Raw genomic sequence first — 27,750 nt, forward strand, 5'->3', positions numbered from 1 at the left:
CCGCTGCCTCTCCAGGAGACCCTCTGAGGCCCACTTAAGTCAATGCGGTCCAGGTACCCAAGGGCTCAACCTGCGGAAACCCCAGACTGTTATTGGTGAAGCTCCAGCTAGCCTCTGTCTCCTCGTGTGCTCCGCCTCCTGGTGGCAGGCACTCTCTGGGTCTGACTAGAGGGCCATACCAATCCTGCACCAGGTCCACCTCCAGCACAACACATTTGAGCCATGAATTTTGATCCAGATAATTGGGCAATCAGGATGTAGGACAAAAACATAAATGATCTTTATTTGTAATTATTTTTAAAATTGATAGACCGCTCTAAACCAAGTTCAAAGGGATTAACAAAGTAACAAACATAAAATAGAAAGACAATAAAACAAACAGAATATATTAAAGCCCTGTTCTCTTTCTTGCAAAAGACAATTCCACTGAGTCGGCCAGTCATGCTAGGGTTACCTAGCTAGAAGAATAAAGACTGTGCCAGCCAGCTCGAATGCTAGCCAGAATAAATAACTTTTTAGAGGTTTTATTACATACTGTTAAGTATAATTGTTCTGGAAGACTAATCTAACAAATTGGACCTGTGATGGAAACTGACCTCTCTTGCATTTCAAGAAGGTGTGCAGCCTTTGGGGCTAGGAGTATCCAACAAGCCAAGACTGTGATGATCTTAGGGCACATGGAAGATGGAGTACAGATTCAAAGCATAGAGCTCATCCAAGGTGATTCAGTTTAGCCCAACAATTTATGAATTAGCATGGCTGTTTTATACAGTAATAGTTAAAAAAAAAAAAAAAAAGGAACTGTCGAATAAAATTTATGATCCAAACCAAAAAAAAACAAACCCCAAAACCTCCCAGACTAATTGCAGCTGTGGGAGAACCTGGCTGTTAAATATCTCCACCAAGCAATGTTCAGTTTTCCTTTTTCTTAAAGGAGAAAGAAATGGTATGCAACACTTCATCTTTCACTATATTTATTAGAGATAAAAATTCTACATGGCGATGGCACAGTTGCTCTATTCATCCGATCTTCCCCTTAGCCCAGGGGCATGTAACCAATCAATGCTTCATTTCCTGATAACAAGCATTCTTACATCACATCATTATTCTTATTGATACATAATTGATCCAATCATAGTCCTAATGTAGGGCCTGCTGCCAATCATTTATTGCCCATACTGAAACACCACCCATTTTTCATACATACTAGGTGTCATCAATTGTATCATGTTAGCTGTCAGTTGCAAAGTCAGATGCAACATTGCACAATCCATCCTTTAAGTCAGCATGTAGCCCACTCCATATTTTGACTACAAAATGTCCAAACAAAATCTAACAGTGCATTCACTTTTTGAGATAACAGCAACTCAGAATACAACATCCTTGCTAAGCTCTTCAAAATAAACAAATATATATTTTTCTTTTCATAAATATCCACTGTGCTCTCCATATAGTCAATCCATCAAATATAGAAACCTTTAAGAACCCAGGAAAAGGTATTTTTTCTCAAATTCCACAGTACATAGGCCCTCTTTCCAAACGTTTCACCATAAACACAACATTTGAGGAAAGAATTTTAAAACGGAGGTGCATCATGTTTTAAATATAATCCTTTACATTGTATTTCCTCTATAAAATAAGATTCTTCTTTAAAAAAAAAATAAAAAAGACTTTATTCATCCTGGCACAAGCCATGAAATAGAAAAAGCACCTTTTATATTACAAGAAAGCAGATTAAATGGAACTTGATCTTTCAAATATACCAAAAAGGAGGAGGAGGAGGCAAAAAAGAAAAGAGATGTTTTTTAAATATAGAGTTGTCTGTAGTTAATTTTATGGCTAGTGAACTCAAAATGTGCTCTTTTTTGTCTTGCAGGTTTCCTAAGCACTGGAGATCAAACTGCAAAAGGCAACTATGGATTACTTGACCAAATCCAAGCTTTACGGTGGATAGAGGAAAATATTGGAGCTTTTGGCGGTGATCCCAAAAGAGTTACCATCTTTGGATCAGGGGCAGGAGCATCCTGTGTTAGCCTGCTAACTCTATCCCATTATTCAGAAGGTAATGGCATCAACCTCTGCAAGTGACTCATTAATTACTGTGCCTAGCTCATATGGAAAATACACCAGATACCTGTTACAGGGTTGGCTTCACAAAAAAGTTCCTTTACTAGAATCCAGAGCTGCCAAGTTACCCAGTTCCAGGAGGAAGATTTTTGTACTAGTCCTGGTTTAGAACTTACATGCCAAAGCAGGGTGGTAATTGCAGTCCCCAATTTTAACATTGAAATCAGCACTGCAGAAATTCTGGAATCCTTCTTGGAATTAAGGTAACTTGGCAGCTCTGACCAGCTAAATGTATCTGTTCTTTTGATCCCCCAAATATTTACCCTATTTTGTGGCTCTATTTAGATTTGTTTTACTAATTTTTTAAGTCATATTTGCTTCCATTTCTGGAGCTTTTATTGTGCTCCAAGGCATTGATGATTATTAACTCAATGATATTACCATTGAGAATACAATTGAGAATATAAAGTTGTATTTCTTCAGAGCAAAAGATAAAGTCATCCCTATTAAAGGCAGCATCATACATTATCATAGAATAAAGTAATGTTTTTGCTGTTTTAGTCCACTTGAATGAGTGGAAATAAAGATCAATCAAATATAGAACCATATTATAGAACATGCCAGCAGATAAAGACCATACAGCCCATCCAGTTTGCCTATCCACATCTCCTGCTCAACTTTATAGTCCCTTTCTTTCCCTCAGAGATCCTTTGTACTTGTCCAATGATCTTTTGAATCCTGATTCTGTCCTTGTCTTCACTATCTCCATGGGATGCTATTTCATGCATCCACCACCTTTTCAGTAAAGAAATATTTCCTTAAATTACTCTTCAGTCTACTTCCATTCACCCTTATCCCAGAATCCTCATTCCAGAACCTCTTTTCCAGTGAAAGGTTCTTGCCTCCTGTGCATTTATTACTTGGAGGTATTGAAATGTTTCTTTCACATTTCCCCTTTCCTCTTTTCTTCCAAGGTGTATAAGTTTAGATATTTAAATCTGTGCCCATATGCTTTATGATGAAGACCTTTTATTATTTTAGTAGCTGCCCTCTGGACTGACTGTACTCAATTTATATCATTTTAATGATGTAATCTCTAGAACAGCCCACAATACTCCAAACGCGACCTCACCAGAGGTTATTACAAAGGTAATATATCCTTCGTTTTCCTGTTGTCTATTCCTCTCCCTCTGCACCGAAACATCCAGGTTTTTGCTATTGTCTTATCTACCTATTTGTCCATCTTAAGATTATCAGGTATGAACACCTCCAGATTCTTCTCTTGTTTTGTGTACAGCAAAATTCATCCCCTATGCTGTATTGCTGTCTTGGATTTTTGCAACCCAAATGCATAACCCTACATTTTTTAGCATTAAATCTTAGCAGCCAAATTCTAGACTATTCTTCAAGCTTCTCTAGATTTTACCTCCTCAAGTTTTCTGCACCTTCTAGGGTGTCTATCTTATTGCAGATTTTGATATCATCCACAAACAAGTAAGTCCTTCTTCTTAGCCATTCCACAATATCATTTATAAAATGTTAAACAGAACTGCACCAAGGCTTGATCTCTGTGGCATATCACTGGTAACTTCTCTATCACTACCTTTGGTCATTTCCAACACAATTAATTTCTAAACCTGTCAGTCACTTAATGACCTATATCTAGAGCACTTTATTTTTTAATCTCCTATGCAGACTCCTGCCAAAGGCCTTGCTGAAATCGAAGTACAGTACATCCAGCATGCTCCCCTGATCTTACTCTCTGCTTGCCCACTCAAAGAAATTGATTAGATTTGTCTGGCAAGACTTAGCTTTAGTAAAAACATTCTGGCTTCGATCTTATAATTCATTAGATTTCAGAAACTACATTATCTTGTGTTTTAGCAGAGATACCATTAATTTACTCACCACTGAGGTTAGACTAACTGGTCTGTAGTTTTCATAATGTTCCATACCTTTTTTGTGAAGAGGAACCAGTACTGCCTATCATTAGTCCTTTGGAACCATTCCTGATGTATCTTGCATTACAGTGTCTCTCATAAAATCTGGCAAGACCTCTCAAGGGATAGGCCTTAAGTATACCTTTCTCACTGGTACCTCCACACTCCATGCTTTTGTGTGACTCCAAAATGAAATATGGAAATGCTCTGGTTGAGCTGAACCATCTTGATTATTTTTTTGCACACATTTAACATGAATTGCAGAGATTCTAGACAGGAAGTAGTTGTTCACAATTCAATTATATCCCAAAATTCTGATGCACCAAAATATGTTAATTCAGTATGTTGTAGCTTGGGTGGTACTGGGATGCCCATGACATATCCCAATGAAATTCATACTTCAATCTGTTTACTGGCTTCTGGTTTCAGCACGCATTGGTTTAAGATTTTATCTTTGGTGTTTAGAGTGATGAGAGGTCATGGACCACTTTATTTGTTAGAAAGTTGCACTGTTATGAGCAACTTTACAGGTTAAGATCTGGTCAGGGGGCTTTGTTACAGATTCCATCACCTAGTGTTGTTTGGAAAAGCCAGATTAGAGGAAGAGCTTTTATGGTACTAGTGCCTACTTTCTTGAAAAGTTGTGATAGAGTTGAGACAAGAACTGAATTATTTTATATTTGGTAAGAAAGTGAAAGTCTGGCTTTCTGGACTCCTAGTGATTGGTATATTTTCAGGCTGTGGTGGGCTGGAGGAGATGTCTGAATTCTTTTTTTTTTTTTTTTTTTTTTGGGGGGGGGGAGTTATTTGATTCCAGGAAGTTAGACCTACCAGATAGTAGAATTGGAAATAGTTTTGTTTTCAAATTTTGGTTTTAGAGGTAGGGTGGATTTTGAGATAAAGGGGTTGATTGAGATGGATGAGGGATTATGTTGTTGTTTTTATTGTACACCACTCTGGGCAACCCTGCAAGGCTGATAAAGCGGTATAGTAAAATGTAATAAAAATAAATAAATACATTCTAAATTCTGCAATTCCATCATTCAATATCAAACATATAGTTCATTTAATCTGAGATCTCATTAAACATTTGACTAATGCAACCCCATAGTACTCACAAAAAGATGCTTTGCTCCATGACTCAGCAAGAGGATTCCAATTAAATGTGTTGGCATAGCCCTCCCTAGAGCTTATATTTGCTCTACAGGGAGCTGGAGTCCTCTAATCTACATGCTAAAGAGATGTAGTCAAGGATACAAAGCTTCACCACTCAAGACAGAAGGACCCTGGTTACCTTCCCCTATTTGCATACACTATTCTGATACCACATTACGATTTGCCTCTTACACATTGTATTTTTACTTAGACAGTCTCCAGGACCAATTCATATGCTATCATACTCAGTCTGAGTTTATTTTTACATGTTCTTTTTTACAAGTTCTTTTTTATGTACTGTTTGTATTTATTCATTCATTTGTTAATATGTACTTTGATATGTACCTTTTTCAATCTGTTTTTTGTACTGCCTTTGGCTATTGTACAGCTGCATGCACAGCCTCTGGCTAATCTTCAGTTTCATGTAAACCGGAGTGATTTGTAATTCTTGCAACAACTCCGGTATATAAAAATTAAAATAAATAAATAAACAAAAAGAGATATACATATTGTCTAATCATGAGTACTTCAAAGAGTGACTCAAAAAAGTTTTAGTATATTCAGATAAAATAATAGCAAAAATAAACAACTGCACAAGAAGCAGTAGAGTAACAAAGTTAACTAGTTACTATGGGTTACACACTGACTCTTAAGAAGCTTTGAAAAGTTCCAACAGTGAAGCTGCCAGAGCTTCCCTAACTTCCCTTAATGCCCTCAGATTGTTTTACCCAAGCATTGAATATTTGACACTGGCTGATAAATCCCCACCTTTCCTTGGTTTAAAGATCCTTTCTTTAAGATGGATCTGACTACAGTTTTTTTTTTCCAGTTTGTGTGGAATCTCACCTTGTTGAAAGGATAGATTTATAAAATCTGCTAGGTCAGCAGAAGCTACATTCCCTATAAACAGGCAAGAACAGTTAAACAATTTGTTTCAGTTAGCTCATTCATTCACAGTCCATTTGTTAGGTTGTTTCAACACAAAAAAAAGTCATGCATTTGTTTTATTCATTAATTCATTTACAATTATAGTCAATTAGAAAAGCAATGCAGGCTATTTTGGGGTTCCAAATTTGGATTTTTTTAAAACTTTCTAATGAAAACTGGTGGGTAGATCTTATCAGAATGGTGAGAAGGGCTGCTAATGCATCAAGACTATATCAACATGACACCAAAAGCAGAATGAAGACCCCCAAGGACCGTAATGGGGCAAAATGGTAACAGCAGTGGCAGTAGTTCTCCAAGGCACAGTCAGAGGAGAAAAAAAGCGGCAAGAGTGGACAGATCACCTCAAGGGGTAAAAAGGTGGAGCAAATGGCACCAATAATAGTGACATAACCCCCCACATACACCTCTTTTGTATGAAAAGGGGCAAAATGGCATCAAGTGTGGCATGAATAGCTCAAGGTGAAGTGGAAACAAATCACAAAGGAAGCAATAAAACCAACCATGGCATTGATAGTCAAAGCAAGTGAAAGAGTGGAATAAAGACTCCAAAGCATCATCTGAGGGGCAAAGTACACCAACCAAATTGATAGAAAACCCTAGCCAGAGAGAAGCCAGAGGAAATCCCATGAAGAAGGCTGATACCATTTCTATAAGGCATCATGAGGTGGGCTGGCTATTAGGATTTAGAGTGAGTCCTTCACTGGAGGCTAAGATGCTATTGGAATGTCCTGTGATTCAGGAAATCTAGGACATAATTCATCTTATGTATCAGTTATTGCAATACTGCATTCATTACCATCAGAAAAAAGCATTCATGGAGAAAGCAGTCCTGGTTCTAATACTGGCACTTCTGCAGTCCTTGCTTTTGCTGTAGAATAATTCTTCAAATGGTAAATACCGGATGAGACCAATAATCACAAGAGCCATAAGAGAATGGAGTTTAAAGAAAATGTCCAAGAGGGTATGAAACCATTAAAGATAACTGACTGGATAAGGCATATGTAAGTATTGGATGACCAGGTGAAGATCAAGAATCAGAAAGAACTGTAAGGAAAGGGGATTTGGAAAACAGCTGGAGCCAGTGGATAAATCACTCTAAGGTACCAAGACTGATTTGGAGCAGCAGTGGCAGCAATGGAGCTGGTGAATTTAAAAATTGAAATGGTAGGAGCAAAGCAATACAGCAAGAAGAGTACCCTCCACCACCCACCCACACACACACAACACACACAGAAGTGTAAACTCGAGGGCCTTAGGCAAAAGGGGGAAAAATGGAATAAAAAATCAAAGGCACCAAGGGGGTAAATCAGTTCCTGGAATAGCATGAAGAGTCCAAGGAGTAGTGCACCAAGGTTATAGAGCTACGGATGGCCAACACAAGACCAAGGATTGGCAATAATCATAGGGATGAGATGATGGTGCAAGGAAGAGGGATTCAGTTTTGTAAGGAACTGGAGAAACTTTTGGGTGTAGGGGGAAACTTTTCCAAAAGGATGGCTCCACCTTAACCAGAGTGGAACCAAACTGTTGGCACTAACTTTTAAAAAGGAGATAGAGCAGCTTTTAAACTATAACACGGGGGAAAGCTGACAGACACTCAGCAGTGCATGGTTCAGAGGAATGTATCCTTGAACGATACTAATGAAACAGGAGAATCAGGGCATCCCAAAAGAGAAGTTCCAATAAAAGCAAACATAGTCCATGTGCCTATATATACAATATCACCTGAGCTAAAGATTTCCAAATTATCCCTAACAACTGAAAAGCAGTCAAACAAAAAACACACTTTGAAATGTTGTATGCCAATGCCAGAAGTCTAAGAAAGTAAGATGGGAGAGTGTATAGCAGTAAATGATGAGATTGACATAATTGGCATCACAGAGACCTGGTGGAAGGAGGATAATTTATTTATTTATTTATTTATTGTAACAGTTTTTTATACCGACCTTCATAGTAAATTTACCATATCAGATCGGTTTACAATTTAACAAAGGGAAAATTAGAGTAACAGATTCACGTAAACGAAAGATAACAATAAGTAGGAATAAGTCAAAGTTACAATCAACAGGGGGAGCGAACTTGGAAGCTTGTAACAAGCTGGAAAGAAGATAGGCCGGTAAAAAAACTTTACCATAGAGTGTACAAGTTAAAAACTTAAGGACGGTGCTTTAAACCTGAATGTCTCAGTCCATTTATTTTTTCTTTGAGAAACGGAGTGCCAGACCGGGGTAGGAATGAAGGCCAACTAGTGATTGTCTGGTGGTTCAGGGAAGGCTTGTTGAAAGAGCCAGGTTTTAAGACTTTTTCTGAAAGATAAAAGGCATGGCTCCAGTCTGAGGTTTGATGGGATACTGTTCCAGATCGATGGGCCTGCTATCGAAAAGGCTCTGTCTTTGGTTATAGCGAGGCGTGTGGCTTTAGTAGGGGGAACATTAAGAGTGCCTTTGTAAATGTCTCTAGTTGGTCTGATAGAAGAGTAGAGTTTGAAAGGTATTTCCAGGTCAAGTTGAAGTTGATGATGGATGGTTTTATGGATTAAGGTAATTGATTTGTATAGAATTCTGTAATTTACTGGTAACCAGTGTAGTTTCCTGAGAATTGGTGATATGTGATCGTAGCGGCTGGTACTGGTTAACAATCTTGCTGCCGCATTTTGAATCATCTGCAGAGGTTTAGTAGAGGATTTGGGAAGTCCTAGTAGAAGTGCGCTGCAGTAGTCTATTTTGGCAAACAGTAGCGCTTGGAGGACTGTCCTGAAGTCGTGGAAGAATAAGAGAGGTTTAAGTCGTTTTAGAACCTGTAATCTGTAAAAGCAGTCCTTTCGTTGTAGTATTGACCATTTTCCTTAGGTTTAGTCGGTTATCTAGAATCACCCCAAGATCTCTAACCTGCTTACATGTGATGTGAGAGTCGAGTGGTGTAGGTTGGTGGATATTGTTGTCATTTGAGGAGATGAGGAGAAGCTCTGTCTTAGAAGCGTTAAGGACCAAGTTTAAACTGTTGAGTAGATTGGTGATGGAAAGTAGGCAGTTATTCCAATGGGTAAAGCGCTTTGAGATTGATTCTGTTATGGGGATTAGAATCTGTACGTCGTCTGCGTACAGATAATGAATTAGGTTGAGATCTGTTAACATTTGGCAGAGGGGGGAGGAGGTATATGTTGAAGAGGGTTGGGGATAAAGAAGATCCTTGTGGTACGCCAAGATTAGATTTTGTTAGGGGTGACTCTTTATTATTGATTTTGACTTTGTAAGTCCTATTGCTGAGGAAGGACTTGAACCAATTGTATGCAGATCCAGAGATGCCGATATCTGCTAGGCGATCCAACAGGATGGTGTGATTGACGGTGTCGAAAGCCGCCGAAATATCTAACAAGACTAGTAAGAAGGAGTGTCCTTTATCTAACCCCATAATAATATGGTCTGTTAGTGAGATGAGGAGGGTTTCAGTGTTGCGTGATTTACGGAAACCATATTGTGAAGGGTATAAGATCTTGTGGTCTTCCAGGTAGTCAGAAAGCTGTGTGTTTACCAGTTTCTCCGTTAGTTTAGCGACTAAAGGGAGGTTAGAGATGGGTCTGAAATTTGCTGGTACATTTGGGTCCAAATTATGTTTCTTGAGGAGGGGCTTGAGTGAAGCGGTTTTTAGGATGTCTGGGTAGCTTCCTTGGGATAGGAGGCTGTTTATTATGCTGGTCAGAGGTCTTGAGATCAAGTTTGGGATGAGAAGCAGGAATCTCGATGGGATATTGTCAGCTGGATGGCTAGCAGGTTTCAAATTTTTTAGAAGGGATTCAATCTCTTTGGTGGAGATTGATTCGAAACAGTCAAATTTGGGTCTATTTAGATAATTGGAATTCTCACCTGACTTGATGGGAGTTGTATTAGTAGGAAGGAGGGCGAGGGTATTTAAGATCTTCTGTTGGAAGTAGGAAGCGAGTTCGATAGCTTTTGAGAGAGCTTGTTCATCTGGAATAACCAATAGGATAGTGCTATATCAGGGTACAAATTATATTGCAATAATAGGGAGGATCAACTTGGTTGGGGTATAGGACTTTATGTCCTGGAGGGTATAGAGTCCAACAGAATAAAGATCATACAAGAGACTAAATGCTCAGTAGAATCTATATGGGTAGAAATCCCTTGTGTGTTGGGTAAGAGTATAGTGATTGGAGTATACTACCATCCACCTGGACAAAATGGTCAGGCAGATGAAATGCTAAGAGAAATCAGGGAAGCTAACCAATTTATCAGTGAAATAATAATGGGAGATTTCAATTACCTCAATATTGACTGGGTAAATGTAACGTCAGGACTTGCTAGAGACATAAAGTTCCTGGATATAATAAATGACTGCATCATGGAGCAAATGGTTCAAGAACCAATGAGAGAGGGAGCTATTTTAGATATAATTCTTAGTGGAATGCAGGATTTGGTGAGAGAGGTAACAGAGGTGGGGTCACTTGGCAATAGTGATCATAACATGATCAAATGTAAACTAATAACTGGAAGGGGGCAATAAGTAAATCTACAGATTGAGCACTACATTTTAAAAAGTGAAACTTTGATAAAATGAGGAACATACTTATTAAAAAAGGTGTAGCTGCAAAGGTTAAAAGTGTTCAACAGGCATGGACATTGTTTAAAAATACAATCCTAGACGTGCAGTCCAGATGTATTCCACACATTAAGAAAGGTGGAAAGAAGACAAAACAATTACCGTCATGGTTAAAAGGTGAGGTGAAAGAGGCTATTTTAGCCAAAAAAAAAAACATCCTTCAAAAATTGGAAGAAGGAGCCATCTGAAGAAAATAGGATAAAGCATAAGCATTGTCAAGTTAAGTGTAAAACATTGATAAGACAGGCAAAGAGTGCATTTGAAATGAAGTTGGCCACAGAGGCAAAAACTCATTATAAAAACTTTTTAAAATATATCTGAAGCAAGAAACCTGTGAGGGAGTCAGTTGGACTGTTAGATGACCAAGGGGTTAAAGGGGCTCTTAGGGAAGATAAGGCTAGGGTTACTGAAGGAACTCAAAATTGAAGTTTCTGATCTATTAGTTAAACTTTGTAACCTATCATTAAAATCATCCATTGTACCTGAATACTGGAGGGTAGCCAATATAACCCCAATATTTAAAAAGGGCTCAATGGGCGATCCAGGAAACTATAGAGCAGTGAGCCTGACTTCAGTGCCGGGAAAAGTAGTGGAAACTGTTCAAAAGATCAAAATCATAGAGAATATAGAAAGACATGGTTTAATGGAACACAGTCAACATGGATTTACCAAAGGGAAGTCTTGCCTAATAAATCTGCTTCATTTCTTTGAAAGGATTAAAATACACGTGGATAAAGGTGAACCAGTAGATGTAGTGTATTTGGATTTTTGGAAGGCGTTTGACAAAGTCTCTCATAAGAAGCTTCTAAGAAAACTAAAAAGCCATGGGATAGGAGGCGATGTCCTTTCATGGATTACAAACTGGTTAAAAGACAGGAAACAGAGAGTAGGATTAAATGGTCGATTTTCTCAGTGGAAAAGAATAAACAGTTGAGTGCCTCAGGCATCTGTACTTGAACCGGTGCTTTTCAATATATATATAAATGATCTGGAAAGGAATACGACGAGTGAGGTTATCAAATTTGCAGATGATACAAAATTATTCAGAGTAGTTAAATCACAAGCAGATTGTGATACATTACAGGAGGACCTTGCAAGACTGGAAGATTGGGCATCCAAATGGTAGATGAAATTTAATGTGGACAAGTGCAAGGTGTTGCATATAGGGAAAAATAACCCTTGCTGTAGTTACATGATGTTAGGTTCCATATTAGGAGCTACCACTTAGGAAAAAGATCTAGGCATCATAGTGGATAATACTTTAAAATTGTCAGCTCAGTATGCTGCAGCAGTCAAAAAAGCAAACAGAATGTTAGGAATTATTAGGAAGGGAATGGTTAATAAAACGGAAAATGCCATAATGCCCCTATATCGCTCCATGGTGAGACTGCATCTTGAATTCTGTGTACAATTCTGGTCGCCACATCTCAAAAAAGATATAGTTGTAATGGAGAAGATACAGAGAAGGGCAACCACAATGATAAAGGGGATGGAACCAGCTCCCCTATGAGGAAAGGCTAAAAAGGTTAGGGCTGTTCAGCATGGAGAAGAGATGGCTGAGGGGGAATATAATAGAGGTCTTTAAGATCATGAACGAGTAGATGTGAATCGGTTATTTACACTTTCCGATAATATGACTGGGAGCATTCCATGAAGTTAGCAATTAGCTCATTTAAGAATAATTTAATTTAATAACCTAAAAACAGTCAAAAAAGAGCTAAAAACATGGTTGTTCAACAAAGCATAACCAACTCACCCAATGAACAACACAACAACTTCACCCTCCACTTCAACCTGAAGATTAAATGAATTAACGAACTTATCACAATTACAGACTATAACTAAGAAGTTAATCGTAAAACAGAACAGTAAATAACTAACATTTGATTCCCCTATGTTTAACAACAGTTTAAACGTTTTGAAACTCTGTTTATCCCTTAACATTGTAACCTTCATATTTGTAAACCGTTATGATGGATTTACGTGGCTGTTTCAACAGGCCTGTTCCTAAACAGCCCTCTCCTACATTACCCTCTAATTACAGTATTCTTGCACCCCCTCGAAGCATACCTCTTAAATACTAGACTGAGTCCAGAACCTGGACTCAGTCTAGCTACCTATCTCAGCCTGTATATAAGTTAATTTCCCCCCTCCCCCCTTCCCTTCCATTCTCTATATATAATTCTTACAATAAATAGCTATCTTATTACCCTCCCAACTACCCACTCCCCCTAAGTCCCCTCCATTTGTACAGTCTCTATCTTCCTATATTTGTAAAACACAATTATTATACCTTCTGCTTTATATGACTAAGTTAATCGTTTTCATATGTTATCAAATGTTTTCCTATGTTCTTTAAATGCATTCAAATGTTCTCTCATGCGTTTCATGTAACAGTTGTGCCGTTTCCCCTGGCCTTCCACTTGTTCCTTGTAAACCGGTACGATGTGCAAACGGCTATCGGTATATAAAAAATGTTAAATAAATAAATGATGATGAATTTGAATGACAGTATATAAAACCCGATAAATAAATAAAAATAAATAAAATAACTGGAGAAAATTCTTTTTCACTCAATGCACAATTAAGCTCTGGAATTTGTTGCCAGAGGATATGGTTAGAACAGTTAGTGTAGCTAGGTTCAAAAAAGGTTTGGATAAGTTCTTGGAGAAGTTCATTAACTGCTATTAATCAAGTTGACTTAGGGAATAGCCACTGCTATTAATTGCATCAGTAGCATGGGATCTTCTTGGTGTTTGGATACTTCCCAGGTTCTTGTGGCCTGGTTTGGCCTCTGTTAGAAACAGGATGCTGGGCTTGATGGATCCTTGGTTTGACCTAGCATGGCAATTTCTTATGTTCTAATGTTCTTATAGGGGAAGGAGATTTGGAATGCAAGAAGAAGTCAGCTGGATTAATGGAAAATGTACACTAATGAACAAAACCTGGCTTAGAACAGCAGCAGTAGCAATGTCACTGGTGATTAGTAAAAACTGAAATAGTAGAAGCAGAGTAGGGATGTGAATCGTGTCCTCGATCGTCTTAACGATCGATTTCGGCTGGGAGGGGGAGGGAATCGTATTGTTGCCGTTTGGGGGGGGTAAAATATCGTGAAAAATCGTGAAAAATCGTGAAAAAATCGAAAAATCGCAAAACCGGCACATTAAAACCCCCTAAAACCCACCCCCGACCCTTTAAATTAAATCCCCCACCCTCCCGAACCCCCCCAAATGACTTAAATAACCTGCGGGTCCAGCGGCGGTCCAGAACGGCAGCGGTCCGGAACGGGCTCCTGCTCCTGAATCTTGTTGTCTTCAGCCGGCGCCATTTTCCAAAATGGCGCCGAAAAATGGCGGCGGCCATAGACGAACACGATTGGACGGCAGGAGGTCCTTCCGGACCCCCGCTGGACTTTTGGCAAGTCTCGTGGGGGTCAGGAGGCCCCCCACAAGCTGGCCAAAAGTTCCTGGAGGTCCAGCGGGGGTCAGGGAGCGATTTCCCCGCCGCAAATCGTTTTCGTACGGAAAATGGCGCCGGCAGGAGATCGACTGCAGGAGGTCGTTCAGCGAGGGTTCCGGCGCCTTGCTGACAACCTCCTGCAGTCGATCTCCTGCCGGCGCCATTTTCCGTACGAAAACGATTCGCGGCGGGAAATCGCTCCCTGACCCCCGCTGGACCTCCAGGAACTTTTGGCCAGCTTGTGGGGGGCCTCCTGACCCCCACGAGACTTGCCAAAAGTCCAGCGGGGGTCCGGAAGGACCTCCTGCCGTCCAATCGTGTTCGTCTATGGCCGCCGCCATTTTTCGGCGCCATTTTGGAAAATGGCGCCGGCTGAAGACAACAAGATACAGGAGCAGGAGCCCGTTCCGGACCGCTGCCGTTCCGGACCGCCGCTGGACCCGCAGGTTATTTAAGTCATTTGGGGGGGGTTCGGGAGGGTGGGGGATTTAATTTAAAGGGTCGGGGGTGGGTTTTAGGGGGTTTTAGTGTGCCGGCTCACGATTCTAACGATTTATAACGATAAATCGTTAGAATCTCTATTGTATTGTGTTCCATAACGGTTTAAAGACGATATTAAAATTATCGGACGATAATTTTAAATCGTCCTAAAACGATTCACATCCCTAAAGCAGAGTAACACAGGAAGAAAAGTAGCCGCAACCCTCCAAGGTATACCTTGATACCTGAGATGGGAGGAGGAAAAATGGCATCATAAGCAAAAGGGACCAGGAGGGGCAAAGTGGTACTTGACATGGCATGAAGGGCCAAAGAAGTAGTGCAGAAAGCATGCAGAACAATGGATAGTCAGGGCAAAACCATGAGTTGGCACATATTTCAGGAGAAGGGGATTTGAAAAACACCAAGAAGCTAATCAAAGCAGTGGAGTAAGCAATGTGAGGCTAAGAAGACTGGCTTTGGAAAGGAAGCAGTAGGAGTGGTGCTAGTGATTATTAAAAACTGAAACAGTAAGAGCACAGCAACACAGCAAGAAGAGAAGCTGAACACCCCCCCCCCCCCAACACGCACACATCAAGGTGTACCTTGTGGCTGAGGTGGAAGGCAGAATGGTATCAACACACCGATAACTGGTGCTGCAAGTGTACAACGTCAAGGATGGCAAGGGCAAGACCAAGAGTTGGCAAGTACTATAGAGGAAGAAGATTTGGAAAGACCCTCAAAGAAAGCCAGAGTAGTGGATGCCTGTCTCAGTAGGAAAAATATGGTTGATCCTACTAGTAGCATATGCTTCTGTCAAACTGTACAGATCAATCCATGCTTCTGTTATGCACACATGGCCAGTGCAGTAAAACTGCAAATGGCTCATTAAATCAGATATGGCTCCATCTATTCCTTGTACAACTGTGTTGTATTAGAGCTAATATAAGCGGATTAGTGCTAACCCCCAAGACATAGTGTAGAGAATCGCAAATAGCACAAAGGTGACTAAGCCTCCCAAGGCATGGAGTACAGTCCATTTCAAACGGCACAAAAGTGTATAAAACAAAAGCATACAGTGCTTGGAATCTCTAACAGCACAATGGTATTTAAACTCCAAGGCATGAAGCATTGCCCATTGCAAAAAGAACAAAGTTGTCAAAACCCCCAAGGCATTTGGTTATATTTAGCAGCTGCTAGATAGCAGGATAAGCCACTAATCTGGCTATCTAGTTAGCTAGATATGTTATGGGCAATCAATAGGCTGATCAGGTTGGCACCACTCAGCCAGATAAGTTATCCGGCTAAGAGTTGTGATATTCAGCTCAAGACAGATAAATTATCCAGCTGTTAGGCCTGCTCAATAGCAGATGTATAAGATTTATCTCTCTAAGTAGTGATTTCTACAGGGATATTCATCAGCTATCTAACTATCTAAGTTAGCCAGATATTAGGGAAGTGTAGAAGGGACAGATCCGTCCGATTCGGTATTCGTATTCATCGGGTCCCAAATACGTTGCATTCGTTCAAGGGGGGACCCGATCCATTGATAAGTTTTATTCGTTTTCTGATTCCCATTAAAGTCAGTGGGGAAAGTATTTGCAGCCTATTTTTGGCTGCAGAATTGTTTTGGTTTTTTTTATCAATTATGATGAAACTTCTAGGGAGCAATCATTAGAACGAGAAAAGTGCTCCAAGGTGCTTAGACTGTGGCAAAGTGGCAACAAAGTAACATGAATAGCCTAAGGCACTGTAAAGGGGCAAAGGAGTACCAGAAGTGGCAAGAGTGCTTTAACAGAGGCACAAAGCAGCAGCGATAGTGTCAGAAACACACCACAGCTTCAAAAGAGAGCACCGATAACAGATGCATGAACCCTCGAAGGCAGCACGACAGGCAAAGTGGCAAGACAAGTGGCAACAATATCCTACAGCACAATGAAGAGGGAACATAGCAAGCAGAAAGACTAGCACCAACACACTGAGGAACCATGATAGTGGAAAGAACACCACAAGGAGTTCAGTGAGTCATCTGGTGTATGGCAGCAAGGCAGAGTGGCAGAAAGATGTTAAGGGCAAGACAGGTTGGCAGAGTGGAGGTAGTCTGGTCCCTGTGGTTTTGATAGGGGCAAGACAGGCTGGCCCCAGGAAGAGTTCCCTTTCCTTTGAGCAGGAAAGGGTTCCCTAGAATGGGTTCGCCCCTAGAGTGGGGTGTTTCCATTGGCGTCTTGTGAGCTCTCACTGGTCTTTTAAAATCTGGTGAACATACAAACTTAGAATATTCACGGCAGAGGCGGAGGAGGTTTCCATGTGAACAGCGGTTCAACATGGGTCAGCGGTTGTTAAGAGATAGCCTGGCTACACCTGGGGAGAGTTCCCTTTCCTTTGAGCAGGAAAGGACTCCCCGGAATAGGTTAGCCCCTAGATTGGAGCACGAGCTTTCAAAGTGTGGCGATGTGGAGGAGGTCTCACTGTGAACAGCGGTTTAACATGGGTCAACAGGTACTAAGAGATAGGCTGGCTGGCTACCCCGGGGAGAGTTCCCTTTCCTTTGATCAGGAAAGGGCTCCTGGATGGTCAGGCACAGCATTAGAGGTCAAACCTCATAGGGGCGTAAATCCTGGATGGACAGGCACAGCATTAGAGGTCAAACCCTCATAGAGACGTAAAGCCTGGGTGGACAGGCACAGCATTCGAGGTCAAACACTTATAGAGACATACAGCCTGGACGGACAGGCACAGCATTAGAGAATAAAGGTCAAGCCCTCATAGGGACATAAGGCCTGGACAGGCAGGCACAACATTCGAGGTCAAGCCCTCATAGGGGCGTAAAGCCTGGACAGACAGGCAGGCACAGCATTCGAGGATAGTGGTCAAGCCCTCGTAGGGGCGTAAACCCTGGACAGACAGGCACAGCATTAGAGGTCAAGCCCTTGTAGAGACGTGCAGCCTGGATAGGCAGGCATAGCATTCGAGGTCAAACCCTTGTAGAGATGTACAGCCTGGATGGACAGGCACAGCATTCGAGGTCAAACACTTTTAGGGACATGAGGCCTGGAAGGACAGGCACAGCATTCGAGGTCAAACCCTCGTAGAGACGTAAATCCTGGATGGACAGGCACAGCATTAGAGGATTTCCTTTGTGCAAGTATGTTGTGGTTTGATCTGTCGTTTCTTCTTGAACTGGTTCTCTGTCAGAAGAAAATGGCATCTTTTTCATTTCTGAAAGATAATTGAACAGATGATGCTTTTAGAGCAATAGAGACTGCCATTTGTGAAGCAAGAACTGAGCTGGAGATTATTTGTGAATACCCAGAAGCTATTAATTATACTTATGCACTTCAGCACTAAAATTAGAAATACAAGAACAAAACTCAGACAGGCACAGCATTTGAGGTCAGGCCCTTGTAGGGATGTACAGCCTGGATAGTGGATGGACAGGCACAGCATTTGAGGTCAGGCCCTTGTAGGGACGTACGGCCTGGACAGTGAATGGACAGGCACAGCATTTGAGGTCAGGCCCTTGTAGGGATGTACGGCCTGGACAGTGGACGGACAGGTGCAGCATTTAAGGTCAAGCCCTTGTAGGGACATACGGCCTGGACAGTAGACAGACAGGCACAGGGTTTGAGGTCAGACCCTTGTAGGGACGTATGGCCTGGAGAGTGGATGGACAGGCATAGCATTTCAGGTCAGGCCCTTGTAGGGATGCATGGCCTGGACAGTGGACAGACAGGCACAGTGTTTGAGGTCAGGCCCCTGTAGGAACATACGGCCTGGACAGTGGACAGACAGGCACAGCATTTGAGGTCAGGCCCTTGTAGTGACGTTCGGCCTGGACAGTGGACGGACAAGAACAGCGTTTGAGGTCAGGCCCTTATAGAGATGTACGGCCTGGACAGTGGATGGACAGGCACAGCATTTGAGATCAGGTCCTTGTAGGGACGTAAGGGCTGGATGGACAGGTACACCATTTGAGGTCAGGGCCTTGTAGGGACGTATGGCCTGGACAGTGGATGGACAGGCACAGCATTTCAGGTCAGGCCCTTGTAGGGACATTCGGCCTGGACAGTGGACGGATAAGCATAGCGTTTTATTCATCTTGCCATTCACAGGGAAAATTTAGGAACCCAAGCAAAGGCAGGTTTATTTTCAAAAACACTAGCATTTCCATCAACTCTGGTGCCAGCCTTGAGCGGTGAGGGCTCATAATATCCCCTGTAATTGAAAATACATGTTCACTGGACACACTGGTTGGTGGACATGACAGATATCACTGAGCCACTTTGGCTAGGTGTGGCCAGATAGAGGACTTGTGTGCCCAATAGAGATGTGAATCGGAACCAGAATCGGTTCGGATTCCGGTTCAGATTCACATGTGGGTTTTTTTCCATCCGGCCTGATCGCGTTTTGTTTATCGGCTGCCCAGCCAATAAACAAAAAACCCACCCCGATTCTTTAAAAGTAACCCCTTAGCTTCCCCCACCCTCCCGACCCCCCCAGAACCTTTTTACAGGTACCTGGTGGTCCAGTGGGGGTCCTGGGAGCGATCTCCCGCTCCGGGCCGTCTTCCGGCTACAGGGCCGTCCTTTGCCCTTACCTTGTGACAGGGTATCCGTGCCATTGGCCGGATCCTGTCACATGGTAGGAGCACTGGATGGCTGGTGCCATCTTGTGCTCCTACCATGTGACAGGGGCTGACCAATGGCACCGGTAGCCCCTGTGACATAGTAAGGGCAATGCTATCGGCGCCATTTTGGTTCCTGGCACCCGACGGCACGAGTGCAGGAGATCGCTCCGGGACCCCCAGGGACTTTTGGCCAGCTTGGGGGGGCCTCCTGACCCCCACAAGACTTGCCAAAAGTCCAGCGGGGGTCTGGGAGCGACCTCCTGCACTCGGGCCGTATTGCCAGTATTCAAAACGGCGCCAGCGCTAGCCTTTGCCCTCATATATCACATAGTGTCCGCTGTTTCCTCCTCTGCTTCACACCTAATCTGATTCTGCCTATGGTACTCCTGTTCATGGACTTTTGCTAACAGCAGGTCCTTTACCAATAGGAGACAATTGTACTGTAGGGCGAGTTTCCCTTTCACACGGGGATCACAGACTGTGGCGAGCATGTATGTGTGCTCTTCTGTTAAAGGCCTTAATCTCTCTTGCGCCTGCTTCTGCAAAACGTCCGGTCAATGCAGCACCTCAGCTGTCATTCCCTTTTCCTGTTTAAAAGCCTCCAAATTTTCATCCAGTAAATTAACAATAGGAATGATGTCAGCCAAGGTAGCATTTCTGGAACTCAGCTCCTCCGTGGCATCCTTGAAGGGCTGCAGGATTTTTACCAGCTGACTCATGACTAACCAATCATGATGCCCTAGGGGATTCTGCACACCTATGTCCATTGAACCAGAAAGTTCATGAAGGGGTGTCCTAGCTCCACTAACCTCTGCAGCATCATAAAGGTGGAATTCCACCAGATGGCAATGTCTTGAATGAGACGCTTGTGAGGCATCTCCAAATCAGTCTGCTTTTGTCAGAGAACCTGCCCCACCTTCACACTACTGTGGAAGTGCACTGCTATGTTCCTGCACTTGTGTATTAACGTATGCAGGTATTCATTCTCTTGATGATTGGATTCCAACCCCAGAGCTGACTTCACTACCAGGTGCAGAGTGTGTACAAAACATTGAATGTTCTGAAAGCCCCAGTGGTTATTGCCTTTACCATGTTTGCACCATTGTCTGTGACAAAGAACCCAGGCTGAGGATTCCTTTCTTGCTGGTGTAGTTGCCAGACCTCCAGCATCTGTCTGATGCATGGTAGAATATTGGCTGCGGTATGGTCCTGGTCCGTCAGGTTGGTGTGCAGTAAAGCCCACCTCCACCCTGATACCTGTTCACTAATAGAGCTGCTGCCTGCCCCTGCCTCAGCCAGGTCCCAGCAGTGTGCTGTCAGGGAGAGTTAAAAGTGTGCTTCATTCATGGTGGTCCAGATATCACAGGTGAAATGCACACTTCCCTCTGCCTTAGCTAGCAGCGCTTGGATGCGACTGCGACACTGCTTGTACAGGCTGGGGATGACCTTTCTGCTAAATGTGATTCTGGAGGGGACTTTGTAATTTGGAACTACGACCTTCAGAAAATGCTTGAAACCCACATTCTCCACTATTTGCAAGGGCTGGTCATCAAGGGCAATCATTTCCCCAATGCTCCTGGTTACAAGTTTTGAGGCTGCCTGCCTCCTACCCCGGGATAGCATTATTGCCCTCCACCCCATTTCCTCCATTGTGAGTTATCGCTTCTTACGCATGTAAGGACACACAACGCTGCACGTAGACTCCGGACGTAGACTCGGACTACCTGTTCTGTTATTTTTGAATTACCCTGTACTGTCTTGTGCTTGATTCTGTATTGTATTGTGCTTGATTCTCCATGCTCTATCACTGCCTCGATGTCTACTCACCCTCGCTAAGCTCAGACCAGCCCAATTTCCCTACACCTCAGAGACTCTTTCGACAAGAGGCCCACCCCACCCTCCCTGCCTCATTGCACCAGACATGTGCATCCAGTCTATCCCCACCCTATTTCTCCCTCACCTGCGCAAACCATGCGCACCCCCCCCTCTTCAAACTGCTATCCCTCGGAGCTCACTAGTTCCCATCTTGACCTCACCCTTCACTCAATTCCTCGGACTAGCCACTCTCACCCTAACCCTCCTCAATGCACAATCCATCCTCAAAAAAGCCCCCATCATCCATGACCTGCTCACGGATGATAACCCTGATCTTCTTGCTATCACTGAATCATGGCTCAAAGAATTAGACCATGTCTATCTCAATCAGCTCCCCGAAAAACTATACGACATCTTCTCCATCCCGAGACCAAAAAAGAGAGGTGGTGGTTTACTCCTGGCCGCAAAAAAGCACCTGAACCTCAGAATCCAACCCGTCTGCCCCCCCCCCCCTAAGCTAGAAATCAGTTTCTTCAAATCACCCACCCTTCAAATATGCCTCATTTATGCCCCTCCCAACCTTCTCGAACACGACCCCTCACCCCTCATTGAATTTATTGTAGACAACCTCAAAACAGACTCCCCCACAGTGATCCTCGGAGACTTTAATCTCCATGTGGACTCGACTCCTCGTACCCCAGCCTGCGAAACCCTCCTAACCACTCTCGAAGCCCTAGGTTTCAAACAGCTCATCACTTCCCCCCACCCATAAGGCAGGGCACACCCTTGACCTCCTATTTATCAACTCCCATCTATCTGCACCCTACACCCCCTCAACAACCCCCATACCCTGGTCCGACCACTTTATCATCAATACCCAAATCCATCTCACCTCCCCCACCAAGATATCTTCAACCCAAAAAAAAACGATATCCTTCCACAAACCCTGCTCATCAGAAAGCATAACTTCAGCACTCGACAAAGCTGTAGAGAACCTGGACCTCTCAAATCCAGACGCAGCCCTCCACTCCTGGAATCATATTACCAAATCAATAGCCAACAAACTTTGCCCCGTGATACATAAAGAGATCCCCCCCTTACAAAACAAAAAAAAACCATGGTACTCCAACGAACTCCAAATCCTGAAACAGGACCTCAGATCAAAAGAACGTACCTGGCGCCGCCATCCCTCCCCCCAACACAAAGCAATATATAAACAATCACTGCACAACTACCGGCAAGCCACCATCATTGCCAAAAGGGACTTTCACGCATCAAAAATCCACGACCTACAATTCAATGCCAACGCCCTCTTCTCCTACGTCACTGAACTCACCAAGACCCCACACCCCGTTATCATTGAAGAAAATTCCAAGGAAAGATGCGAGGATCTGGCCAAACACTTCCAGCACAAAATTTCCAATATCCTACTACGCTTCCCCCACAACCCCACAACCACCTCCCCCTCCCCAAAGCACACTAGCACCTGCATCAGATCTTTCGACCCCACCTCTACCCTAGAAATTGAGTCCATCCTCAAAAAAATGAAACCGGCCACGCATTTCTCTGACGCAATCCCCTCCAAAACCCTCCTATCCATTCCCACCACTATTGCCAAACCTCTAGCTAACATCATCAACTGCTCCCTCACTTTCGGCAAAGTCCCAGATCCCCTCAAACTTGCCGTTGTGAAACCACTGCTAAAAAAACCCTCCCTTGACCCTTCTGACCCAGCAAACTATCGGCCCATCTCCAACCTTCCCTTCCTTGCGAAAGTCCTCGAGAAAGTAGTCAATTCCCAGCTCACCGACTACCTTGAGGACCACAGCCTCCTGCACCCCTCACAGTTCGGATTTCGGAAAGGCCGAAATACCGAGAATCTCCTCTTAGCCATTACCGACACCATACTCATTGGACTAGACCAAGGAAAATCTTTCTTACTGGCCCTACTAGATATATCAGCAGCCTTTGACACTGTCAATCATCAAATCCTTATCACACGCTTGACAGAGATAGGCATTACCGACACAGCACTAGACTGGCTCACCTCTTACCTTACGAACAGAGAATACCTTATAAAACTCGATTACCATGAATCCTGTCACATTCCCCTCAGACAAGGCGTCCCACAGGGATCTTCCCTATCCTCCACCCTCTTCAATATATACCTCCTCCCCCTCTGCAACTTACTATCAAACCTAGGCCTGGACTTCTTCCTATACGCTGATGATGTACAAGTACTCATACCCATTCAGAAAACACTCAATGAAACCATCCTTTTCTGGGAATCTTGTCTAGTCAGCATCAACTCCCTACTAACCGACCTTCACCTTGCTCTCAATACAACCAAAACCGAACTCCTCTTTATATCCAAGCAACCTGAACACGACTCCTCCACCACGCCACCACCCCCCCTCATCTCTCCCACACTACCCCTCTCCGTAAGAGACTTGGGAGTCACACTCGACCAACACCTGAACTTCAAGCCATACATCAAGTCCCTTCTTAAAGCAGGCTTCTACAAACTCCAGATCCTTAAAAAGCTCAAGCCTTTACTCCATACTACAGATTTCAGATTAGTCCTACAGTCCACTATTTTCTCCAAAGTGGACTACTGCAATGCCCTTCTACTAGGCCTTCCATACTCCACCATCAAACCACTCCAAACCCTTCAGAACGCCATGGCACGAATCCTTACAAACACACGTAGAAGAGAGCATATTACACCTATCCTAGTTGACCTGCACTGGCTGCCCATCCAATTCCGCGCCCAATATAAGACCCTAACTATTCTACACAACACTCTCTACAAAAACAACTCCCCCTGGCTTAAGGAAATGCCCCACTTCCACCTCTCAACCCGCCAGACAAGATCCACATCTACAGGCACCCTCCACACCCCCCCCCCCCTCAAAACAGCCCGCCTCTCCACCACCAGAGAAAGAGCCTTCACCATTGCAGGCCCCGCCCTCTGGAACTCCCTCCCCACACACCTCCGTCTTGAACCCTCACTACCCAACTTCAAAAAAGGCATTAAGACCTGGCTCTTCAGACAGGCCTACCCCGAACCCAACCCCTCGTAGCCAACCCCCCCCTTATCCCCCCTAGTCACAGTACCGCCCACCACCCACCCACCCTATACCCCCCCACCTTACACTTTACCACACCCCATCTACCTTACAACCTGTACAATCTGCATGTTAAAAGTTAAAACTAATTGTCTTTCTTCTCCTGCCATAACTGTTGTAAATAAGCATATATATATGTTTCCTCATAACTTGCCATAACTACCGTAAATAAGCCTCCATATATATACTCCATACAATCCATATTTCCTTTCATTATCCGCTGTAACTTTGTAACAATGTTTATCCCTCATTTATTGCCTCTCATGTAAATAATGTTACGTTCCTTTTAATTTCTCAGCTGCTATCTTCTTCCTCCTTTACTTTCCCCCCTCTCCCCCCCCACCCTTTCTCTCAAACCTGCTCCATCTCCCACTCCCTGTTTTTTGTAATTTCCTCCTTTCGCAAGTTTATTGTAAACCGGCGTGATGTGCTCGCACGAACACCGGTATATTAAAAGCTGTTAAATAAATAAATAAGTAAATAAATAAATAAATGTCAGGGGGTTGCTGGCCTGCTACCTGAGTGCTAGAAGGGGCTGAGGGCATGGGGTGACTCTGCTGCTTGGAAGTGGTTTCCTGACTGGTACTGCCACCATCCACAGATGGCAGTACTGTTGTTGTGTGTTGCCTCTTCATATGATGTGTCATATCAAAATTAGATAGATGTCCCATTTGCTTGCCTCTGCTAATGGCCCTGCCACAGTAATTACACCAAGCAAAAGCGGGTCCTCTGTCACTTTAAAGTGGCTCCAAATTGCAGATGTCTTTCGTGATCCTCCCTTCTGTATAGCTTTGGGGTGGATGCTGGCACTGGAGCTAAAGTACTGGGTGCAACCTGAGAAGCAATGCCAGGGGCATCAGTCACACTCTGTGCCTGCACTATTACTTCTTCCGTTTCTGATGATAATCCCACACAAGATGATACTTCATCGAAATCAGAAGCAAACAGTGCCTGCGTTACATTGTCAACACTAAGTCCAGACTGCTGTCCCACTGCTGCTTTTGGGTGTCGACATTTTGTCTTGCATGACTCAGCCTCCCCTTCCCTCACCTCTAAAACTACAGGGTCAGAAACAGGTGGTGGCAATGCATCATGTTTATATTTCATTTTTTTTTCCGGATAGAACTGCCTGCCCCTCCAAAGAGTTTAGATTACAAAAGGTCCCTTTTTAACTTTAATGGGGGACTGGCACTAGTGCCTTTTGAAGTGCCTCCTCTGCCAGTCCCAATCACTCAACCACATCTAGCTTTCTCTGACATTTATGGATTTAATGGCACTGCCTACTAGGGATTTCAATTAAAAGAATTATTTCCAAAAGAGGCCCACTGGGGATTTGGCTTCACAGACCACTGCTGTCCCAATATACTTGAGTCTGCTAAATTGGCTGTCCTCAGGCACAGTGCCTTGATGTGCACTAATGTAATGTGTGTGTACACAACAAAGCGGTAGCTACAAAAGAGGCCCACTGGGGATTTGGCTTCACAGATCACCGCTGTCCCAATATACTTGAGTCTGCAAAACTGGCTGCCCACGGGCACAATGCCTTGATGTACACTAATGTAATGTGTATGCACACACGGAGCTTGTAACTACAAAAGAGGCCCACTGGGGATTTGGATTCACAGACACCCACTGTCCCAATATACTTGAGTCTGCAAAACTACCCAGTGTCCACTGGCACTGATGCGCAGTGCACAGAGAAACTGAGTGAGTTCAATTAAAAAAATGTAGTTAAAAAAAGCTGGAATTGGCACAGCAGGAGAATCAATGAAATATATTTTTCAATGGAAATTGTAGCAAACTAGCTAGAAATTGAATATATCTCTCCCACCCACAACACTCAAATGGTGCTTGCAACCTACCCCAGGGGCTGAATTAAGCAGCAAAATGCCACTGCTAGCAGATTTTCTCCGTGGCATAGAGAGACCGCTTCAGATCAACTAAAAAAAGTGCTTAAAAAAAACAGGGCTAGCTGGCACTGCAGCCAAATGCAGAACAAATATCTTTTTCTATCGAAGTAGCTAGCCTAGCTAGCAATTGAATACAGATTTGAGAACTCAGACTAGCTCTGAGTGCAGCCATCTTCCGCAGAGACCACCTCCCTACACCACCCCTGCAAAGAAAGTGCGTGGCACGCCGCGTGCTTTAGTATATATAGTGCTGGGTCATCAGCAAAAGCATCACCGACCACTGGCTGCATTGCAAAAATTCTTATCACTGATAAGTTGCATTCTGATCTCCTTGCCAACCTGTCCGATCCATTCTGACAGGGCTGTGAGGTCATGACTCACAGGAAAGGGCTGGTTTTTGGCTATGGATACACCCAAATGGCGCTCTCCAATTTCAAATGGCCTCTAAGAAATCACTGCGAGCATGCCAAAAGTATGGAACGGATGATATGTTGTATTCGTGGGGGATCGCAATATGTTTCGCAACCCCACAAATACAACGAATATGGACATATACGTTGCATATTGCCAACTAATTTAGGCTTAGAGGCAATAAGCTGAAATGTTTTATTGTAGGAGGAGCCCACTATCGTGGAGGGGGGGGGGGGTATCACTGCAATAGTGGAGCCTCTTCCCCTGAAAAGCATCATGGCTATGTGACATGTTCTTTTGTCTCGAAGGCAAACATTGCGAGACAAAAGAACATGGCACATGGCCCTTTTAACACAATAGCAGCCCAACCTCACAGGAGATTGCCTTAAAGGGCTGCTGGCCTGAAAAAAAGTTGTGGCAAGTGGGGAGGTAGAGTGAGGGTCAGGGCTGACTCCCCATATCAACCCAGGGCCACCAGTTAAGGCAGCCCTGAGACCAAAAATGTAAAAAAATTAAACATTCACTCCTAAATACCAAATGGGGCCCATTGTCCAATGAAATGGGAACTCCCGTTTGCCCTCTCTCAGCAGATCTGCAGGGAAATTTACTGGGAGAACGTCTGATTTGTCCCGGTTAAACCATAGGCCCGACAGATTTCAAAATTGTTCTAGCTTTGCCAATACCACTGACAGCGAGATCATAGGTTTTGATAGCGAGAAAATTGTCATCAGCATATAGTGAAATATTATATTCCTATAACCCCATGCACATCCGTTGCTTGCCGTATTACTATTCCCAGAGGTTCCAAACTAATGACAAACAATAGTGGCGACAAAGGACACCCCTGTCTGATCCCCCTGTTTATCCGAAAATGTGCCGTATAGGTATAGTTAATCTTTAAGCATGCTAGAGGGTCCCTATAAAGCTCCCACACCCAAATTAAAGAAAGAGCCCCCTAAGCCCACTTTGTCCAATACTGCAAACAGGAAAGGCCAATAGACACGGTCAAAGGCCTTTTCCGCATCTATAGTCAAAAAGGCTGCTGGCTCGCCTTTGGTTTTAGCAATATGAATCAGGTTAATTTCCTACTATTATCAGCCATCATCCTGCCTGGCATGAACCCTGCTTGGTCAACATGAATAAGCCTACCTATCACTCCACGTAGTCAAAAAGCCATAATTTTAGCTAAAACTTTC

General features: G+C 43.3%; 1 protein-coding gene across 1 annotated transcript in view; it reads left to right on the plus strand.

Moving 5' to 3' along the window:
• The first annotated feature begins 677 nt into the window (after positions 1-677).
• The window catches only part of NLGN4X (neuroligin 4 X-linked), a 213,351-nt gene continuing 186,278 nt past the window's right edge, over positions 678-27,750 (plus strand). The window contains exons 1-2 of the mRNA XM_029603293.1: positions 678-720; positions 1,877-2,062. Of these exons, the coding sequence (XP_029459153.1) occupies positions 678-720; positions 1,877-2,062 (229 nt within the window). The remainder of the gene's footprint in view (positions 721-1,876; positions 2,063-27,750) is intronic.

The sequence above is a fragment of the Rhinatrema bivittatum genome, chromosome 5, assembly GCF_901001135.1.
Source record: "Rhinatrema bivittatum chromosome 5, aRhiBiv1.1, whole genome shotgun sequence".
Lineage (NCBI taxonomy): Eukaryota > Metazoa > Chordata > Amphibia > Gymnophiona > Rhinatrematidae > Rhinatrema > Rhinatrema bivittatum.